General features: G+C 38.6%; 1 protein-coding gene across 1 annotated transcript; it reads left to right on the forward strand.

Moving 5' to 3' along the window:
• Positions 1-1,096: 1,096 nt before the first annotated feature.
• On the forward strand, positions 1,097-7,881 carry LOC139743490 (E3 ubiquitin-protein ligase MIB2-like). The gene is made up of 5 exons (XM_071653972.1): positions 1,097-1,171; positions 2,703-2,807; positions 3,596-3,722; positions 5,625-5,788; positions 7,388-7,881. The coding sequence occupies exons 1-5, from the start codon at positions 1,142-1,144 to the stop codon at positions 7,544-7,546; spliced, it is 585 nt and encodes a 194-aa protein (XP_071510073.1). The 5' UTR covers positions 1,097-1,141; the 3' UTR covers positions 7,547-7,881.
• The last annotated feature ends 750 nt before the right edge of the window (positions 7,882-8,631 follow it).

An 8,631-nucleotide genomic window follows, 5' to 3' on the forward strand; every position in this document is an offset into this window, starting at 1 on the left:
GTTTATTATCATGGTTGCGATAGCACTATGATATTCATTGTTTTCATTATAATGCACAGCCAAATGGAGACGTGAAGTCTCCATCTCGTTGCTATTATTATGAAGGCTTTCACTATTCGTCATTAATATAATTTCCATTGTGTAACATTCATGATTGTTTTCATAGGATATAGGAAGGTATCTCCGTGGACGATAAGGTGTGTATAACGGCCGACAAGGAGGCATTTGACGACCTCCAAGAAGAGCTTGGTCTCGACAAAGATAATTCGGTAAGGATTTCCGAAAATTGGCACTTCATTTCTTACACTTGACAATATAAGTAAAACATTTTGATTTCCATAAGCTGTTTTGATACCCCGTACTAGAAACAGAGCACTGCGCACTATTGGTGAGAAATTGGTCGAAACACGTTGCAGAGGATAATAACAATCAACAGCACAATCAATGTTTCTTCAACTATACTAAGTTTAATTGCGTTCAATGTGTCTGATCATTCCCCCGTATTGTAAACTCACTAGGAAAGTATACCTCTCATATATATACACGCCTACCTATGACTTTTCCTTGTGATAGAGAAAATGTTTTGCTTTGTAATATCTTAAATGTATGGCACCTAGTAGTTCTACCCAATGCAACTCGACTTTCGTTTTACATATGGAAAGAAATCATTCCCATGGAATGAAATCATGCTTGTGAAAATGTACGTCGTATATAGTTGAATTCCGTGAGTGAAGATTATTTTGGCAAGAATGACAATTACCTTTTATAATGAAAACATTGTAACACAATAATAAAGTGTTCAGGACACCACATCAGTGGCCGTGTATCGGCGGCTTGTAAAAAGTGGCGTCTATTTATTTGTGCCATTTTTTACACTCAAAGAAAAATAGGTTCACCTTTGCACTTTGACCGGTGTCACCCTTGGAGGGCCTTTACAGGGGCTCACTGGTCTAAAAGGTGTCAAGTTGCAATTCAAATGTGACGCTGGTAAACAGTGCAAGGTAAGAACCTATGTTTAGTAGAGAGTACTCCAGAATGTTAATTGCTTTTTTATACATTCTCTTCAGATGATATCACATTTGCAAGAGTACTGAAAATCACCAATAAAGGCGTGAAGGTGAAGTTCAAATCCGGAGTGAAAATGGTCGTCAACCCTATGGCGCTCGAAAAGGTAACAAATGACATAAAAAACAAGAAATTGAACAACTTATCAAAATAGCATTTCCTCTCATAATATTAAGCTTTTACATTTGCTGGGCATTTCATACCTGACTAAGGCTTTACGCCCAAAATCACTGCCGGGGGGGGGGGGGGGGGGGGGGGGGGAGGGGGATGTAATTTCGTGTTGTTTTTGTTTCACTTTGAGCATGACCAATAGCTTTTAGCCAGTTCTTGCTCAAACAGTGAAATTTCAAGTTGCCAAGTTTTTTTATTTCATCTCCAACAAATTGAGGCTACAATGTGTATGGATACAATGAGGATATGCAATGAGTATGAGTATTTAGTATGCCATCTATGTTGCTTCTCTGTTCTTTAACCCTATTCCCGGGGGGGGGGGGGGGGGCATTTTGGCGCCCCTCGACGTTTTGCGTGATTATTCCGGAACGCGTGATGCTCTCGCCGCGACACTTTAATACTTTTGTCTTTCAAGTATCGCGCCATACCGTTTTGTAGCAACGCCCCTTTGAAAAAAATTCGTCGACCCCAAAATTGCTCAAAAACATGATTTTGTGTACAAATTCAATGTAAATTGTTTTTGCAATTAATTCATATAAAAATAAATATTTTTACTTTCAATGGCTGATAATGATTTATTTTAGCCTGATTATGCTTTAAAAAGTTTCTGCGACAATTTTTTTACGAAAAAAAAACCAAAAAGTAAAAAAACAAAGAAATACATAAGAAATTCAATAAACAATAGAATACATAAGAAATAATTATGAAGCCGAATTTCTGCTTCAATATTATTGTTGAGGATATTGAAAAGAATATGTTCACCAAAAATTAAAAGTCTTGGACCTTTTTTTGTATTTATAGACAGAAAAATATATGCATAAATTAGCATTAATTAATCAATGTAAAACACATAAATTAAAATTTGAAAAATCTAACTATACAGTCTTGGAGATTACATTGGCCTCTACCTTAGTGCAAATTTTCGCAAGGATCGCGCAATCCACGACCGAGATCTGAAGGGGGCCAAAAGCCCCCCCCCCCCCCCTTCTCGGTGGTTCCAAGTCCCTCAAAAAACCCGGTGGGATTAGGGTTAAGCTAGCATTCACTGAAATTTACTTTGAACCGTTTGTTTGATTTTGTTGACAAGAAAACGAAAGCTAGCATCATGCCCTTCAACGATTTTATTTTATTTTACCCCCCCCCCCCCCCCAAATCTCTTTATCGCAGACATTACGCGATCGTAAAAAATATTTCCTCTCTTTTTGCGCCAGGGACTTTGAATAGCGTGCCTAATGCTATGCGTTTTTTTGTGTATGTGTGTGTGTGTGTGTGTGTGCATGTGGGCGTGGGTGTGTGTGTATGTGTGTCAGCTGGCACTCAAAGCACACAAAAGGTCTAAGGTTATTCACAGTGAATAGAAATGTAGAGTATGTAGCGGATTGTCATTATTATTTTATATTATATTGTCATTAGTATTATCTTAAACAATCAACCAGTCATGTGTCATTATCAACCTTTGTCGACAGGTGCCGATGTTGAAAAAGGACGACGAGGTACGGGTATGCAACGATAGGAAAAAGGCAAGACGACTTCAAGAACACCATGGGGGTTGGAACAGTTCTATGTCAAAGGTCAGAAAATACCTATTAATTTGAATTGGAAACTAAAAGCTACAAAAAAAAACAACAACAAAAAGATAACTTATACATCTTACACATCTGGCTTTTCCAGTGATTTAATTATTAATCACTGGAATTCATTTTTCATTTGTTGGGATGATTTTCGTACCGCTAACAGCCATACAGAATAGTCCGCAACATTCGTTAATCTGCCGAAGTGGCCGGAAGGCACAGTAAAACCTGAAAACTTAATACGTGATTCCAGCTGTCTTCCCCTGGACAGTAACGACGTTCACAACTCATTTTAATGCTTAGGGAATTTCAGTGCTTGGAATTGTGGGGTCCGTTTCATGAAGTCATCACATAAAAATCTTTACATAAATCTCTGAATTGCCTAAGTCGCTCATATTATTCAGCTACTAGTATGAGAGACTTTCAAAGAGCAGTAAAATCCATTTCATTAAGTCTCTCATAAGTGTGTATTCTGAGCAGAAATTCTCTGATAAGACTTTCATGAAACTGACATTTTTTGTTCAATTGTGAGGATTATTCATGCTCGCCTTAGACTACATGGGAAAAAATCTGAATCTGCTGTTTAGCTGATTAGCTGCGCCATAGGCTACATTTATCTTGATGCTCTTCCCTTTTTTTGTATATTCAGGATAACCTGACAAGGAATATAATGCTTTAAAATGCACCCTGAAACTCATCCCAACAAAGGCATCCATTTACTGAAAGACACACAATCACCTTTTTTAACTATTCGTGCCCCCATCCCCATGTGTTCTCCGCTGTGTCAGGTGGTTGGAAAGAAGGGTACGGTGGTTCGAGTGGACAAGGATGGTGACGTTAGAGTTGCTTTCGGCAGCCACAAGTGGACTTTCAACCCGTGCAGTCTCCGTCGTTTGATTGGCAAGACTCACTCTGGTAAGTAATGTATAATATATATCATCCTCACTTCACTCACTTGTGACTGATGTACGAGTTAATTTTCATTATTTATATTTGTTTGGTTGTAACGGGAAGTGGGTGCCTTTGTGTGTGTGTGTGTGTGTGTGTGTGACACTTTTCACTTTATGGTCCTTGAATAATAATAATAATAATAGTCAGTTCTTAGAAACGCATAATACCATACAAATAGTCTCTATGCGTGTACAAAATAATGAAACAAAATCTATCACATATTTCTCTAATTCAAACATGTAATCAACAATTGTCAAAAAGGTGAGTTTTTAACACAGATTTGAATTTATCAAAATCTGTAATGCGTCTAACACTGAGAGGGAGATTATTCCATAATGAGGGTGCCATTTTTCCAAAAGACCTATCACCATATGTCTTAGATTTGACACTTATTTCAGAGAGGAGATTTTTTGATTTTGAGCGCAGATTACGACCAGGATGATATGGCTTGATGAGTTCACTGAGATATGCAGGGGCATTTCCATGAAAACATTTGAAAACAAGGGTCAAAATTTTAAACCTGATACGAGCTCTTATGGGCAACCAATGAAGACTACGAAGAATGGGAGTCATATGATCAAATTTCCTTTTGCGTGTCACAAGCCTTGCGGCTGAATTTTGTATCCGTTGGCGTCCTTTCAGGTGAGAGTCTGGAACTCCAATGAACAAACCATTATTATTATCCAAATGACTAAAAATAAACGCATGAACCAGTTTTTCTGTAGTTGCTTTATCGAGAAAGTGTCTCAATTTTCCAATCCTGTGTAGACCTATGGCTGCAGATTTGCATATGTTATTGATGTGAGTTTTCATACTAAGATCATCTTTGATAATGACACCAAGGTCACGTGCCTTAGAAATTGACAGCACAGGAGTATCGCAAACATTGACGGACAAAGTTGTTGAGGACTTGTTACGAGATCTTACATGCACAACTTCAGTTTTCTCAAGATTCAATTTCAAACCATTTTGCAAAGACCAATCTTGAATTTTACCTAAGCATGATTCAATCTGACCAACTGCTACATCAGAATTAGTGCTTTTTGGCAATGAAAGATAAATCTGAGTATCATCAGCATATGTAATTTTACTTATGCCACACTTGTCAATTACATCCTCTAAGGGAGCTGTGTACATTATGAAACACAGTGGTCCTAATACAGAACCCTGAGGAACCCCTTGTTTGAGAACATAATGGGCAGATGCAGTACCATTGATTGAGACACTCTGCGTTCGGTTGCTAAAATAAGACTGAAACCAATTAAATGCAGTACCAACAATTCCATAAGTCGATGACAGACGGCGGAGCATGATGTTATAGTCAATAGTGTCAAATGCAGACGAGTAGTCTAGCATCACCAACAGTGTCTCCTGGCCCTGTCTGCGGCAAGAAGTAGGTCATTAAAAACACGTATCATAGCTGTCTCAACACTGTGATTTCTCCTGTATGCTGATTGTGCTCTTCCATACATTTCATTTGATTCCAGATATGCATGTATCTGATTAGCACATGCTCGCTCTACCAACTTTGCAACAAATTTAAGCTTTGCTATTGGTCTGTAATTTCCCAATACTTCTGAATCTAAACCTGGTTTCTTTATAAGAGGATCAACTTGTGCATGCTTGAAGGAATCTTGAAAACAGCCGCTCGTCAGAGAAAGGTTGATAATGCGTGTGAGTACTGGCAAATTGAATGGCAAATTGAATGTTTGCGCTAATGATTATGATTACGTATGGACATGTGACTAATTACAATATTGGTAATTGTGATTGCATTTCAATATTCCCGTTGCAATTATAGTATCAACCCTTCAATGGGTCGAAGACAAATGTAGGACTACCACTTATACAATTTTCGTCCTGTAGAATCCGAAGAGGAAGTGGAAGAGATCTCGGAGGATTCGGACGAGGAAGGCGATGACGTAGTGGGAAGTGGAGACGCCGCCAGGAAGCATGCAGACCTCTTTCATGCCGTCGACGAAGGCGATGTCGAGACAGTTCGGCAGATTGTGGAGTCCCACAGGGAGCTGGTTTGTTGCTTCATCATCATTTCTCCCAGTAAACTGAGTGGTTGCAATGAATCACGACTAGTCGTAGCAAGTCGTGGCGATCGCCATAGGTGATGTAAAAACTTCCGACCCAACTCTGGATAACTTGGCAAAACCCTGCAAAACTTAATGAAAAAAAGAGAAATGTGATTTTCGGATTCTCATTATTGTTTTAAGGCGTTTATCAGGGTTCTGTGCGACCACTACAGTAGCAAAATGAACGGCAAAAGCAGTCTGTACTACAATTGTAGTTTGTCTTTTTATTCCCTTCTGTGTACCAATCTTCGTATGTTGCCCTTTATCATTCTCGCCTTTTTGTGGCAAAGATAACGGGATTTTTTTTTTCAACAATAAAACAGCAATTTGGTCGTGACGAGAGAAAAAGAAAAGTATAGCAGGGACTTACGAGATGTTGAAAAACATTTCAAGCCTATGTAAATAGTGGAACAATTTAAAACATGTACCGGGTTAGGTAGATCATAGAGCCGGCCTCCCAGCACCCCCCCCCCCCCCCCCTCCAGATCTCGGCCTTCGACCGCGCGATCGCGATGAAAATTGGCACGCACACTGCCTGTGATGTAATCTAAAGTACCATGAAGTAAACTTTTTTTAAAAGTATCATTTACGCTAAATTATGCTAATTTATGCATTGACTCATGAAATCAGACAATCTGGTATAAATCACTAAATAAAGATCAAAATGGGCACATTTTTGTGTAAATATTCTTTTTAGTGTCTTGAGCAAATATAAGGAAAAAAAAATTGTGCCATCAGAAAACTTTTCTTAATTTTTTATTATTTCTTATGTATTTCCCTGTTCTTCAACTTTGTTTTTCATTGTTTTTTTTTCTATGACACTTGTCTGCGACATTGTTCCGAACAAGAAAATAATATGTTATTAATTGATTTTAATCAATAAAACCCCCAAATAATCATGCTTTTATGAGATTTGCCTCTAAGCACAGTTTGCATTTAAATGTACACAAATTCACGATTTTGAGCAATTTTTAATCTTACATGCACGTACATATTTATGCGCAACTTCGAAACCGTGCGCCCGGGCATCGCAAATTTGGTGTCAAAAGATGCGGGACACTCGAAAGAAAAAAGTCATGAAACGTCGCGGCGATAGCTTTTCGCGTAGCGATATATCGCGCGGAACGTCAGGAGGGGGGGGGGGGGGGGGGGGAGTTCGGCCTATTTAGGGTTAATCGCTGACAATTTTCGACCTTAATTGCTATAATCCCCCCCCCCCCCCCCAAGTCTTGCTAGTAAACTTAAAATATGTTGCTCTGTGTCCCAGCGCTTCCGTTGCTAATTCTAATGTTCCAAAAAGAAAGAATGAAAAACACCTTTAAGAAGACTCCTGAAAAGATATCCTTTCACGAAATTATATAGTCTGACTGTACCTTGACAACATCGACAAGCAATGTCAAAATATGCAGTAATAACAGCACCTTTTCCATCACTGAAAAATTTATTAGAAAGAAAGAAAGGAGGAGGGGAAGAAATAGTGGTAAATGGAGGAAAATGAGAGGAAGAATCATACGAACGTGTTTTTTTTTTTTTGTCTCTCCCAAGGTCAATACTCGTCGAGGGGGACGAATGGCCATCCACTCGGCTGCAGCCAAGGGTCAACTTGACGTCGTTCGGATGCTCGTAGAGGAAGGCCAAGCAGACCTCAATGTCGGGGACACCAAGCAGAACGCAGTTCCACTTCACTATGCGGCAGAGGCGTGAGTCTAGTCAACGGGAGAAAAATCAAAATTCCAGCTTTCCGACCTCAGGGGTCATCCGAAGAGCTTAATAACCACGAGTTTTACGGCTGACGAGCTAGATATTGAGAAAAGGTTCACGAGTCATTATAAGTCCATGAGCATAACACAAAGTAAAACATGTCCACTGGAAAGACACACACTAAAAGTAAAACATCCCAATGAGCTACACACAAGTTTCCTACAGGCAACTTGCGCACTGCTCGTACAGTCACTCTGAAAAATCTCAATGTCTAACAAAACAATTGTGACGTCATAAAAAACAACGATGGCCTTGCGCATTGCTTTGCTCTGTGAAATGTAGAACAAACATCACTGTCTGCGCTCCTTCTAATAATAATAATAATAATAATAGTGGCTACTTGTATAGCGCACAGGTCCACTTTTCAGTGCTCATGGCGCGTCAAAAATGAAAAGATATCATATATTTACATGCATATACATATTCAAACATTTCAACAAAGAAGAAAATGGTAAACAAAAACAAATATACACCAAATAAAGAATACAACATATACCAATTAAAAATACAATATTGATCCAATATTAATGACATACAGCAATTACAGTCCTCAGTATGAAAGGAACAGATAAGTTTTAAGTTTGGATTTGAATGACTCTGTAGATGACAGTTCCCTTAACTGAAGAGGTAACTGATTCCACAATGTTGGTCCCATAACGGAAAAAGCACGATCACCATACCCATGTTTTACTCTGGGTGTTTGGAGTAAGAATGTATCTGATGATGAACGTAGCCTTCGTGTCGGATTGTAGTTATGAACAGAATTACTTATATATATGGGGGGAAAAGAATGAACTGAATGATGTACTAATAACAGAATCTTGAAAATAATCCTTTTTTTCTACAGGTAACCAATGTAAGGAACGGAGGTGACATGGAATCAAACTTATTAGTAAAAGTTAACAATCGGGCAGCAGAATTTTGCAACCGTTGAAGTTTTGTGACATCTTTTTTTGGAAGATTACACAACAATGAATTCGAAAAATCCAACCGAGAAGAAATAAAAGCATGAATAAGTATCTCAGCTG

This window comes from Diadema antillarum, unplaced genomic scaffold, assembly GCF_040938485.1.
Source record: "Diadema antillarum isolate AM-2024a unplaced genomic scaffold, OU_Dant_1.0 seq00001088_RagTag, whole genome shotgun sequence".
In the NCBI taxonomy this organism is placed as follows: domain Eukaryota; kingdom Metazoa; phylum Echinodermata; class Echinoidea; order Diadematoida; family Diadematidae; genus Diadema; species Diadema antillarum.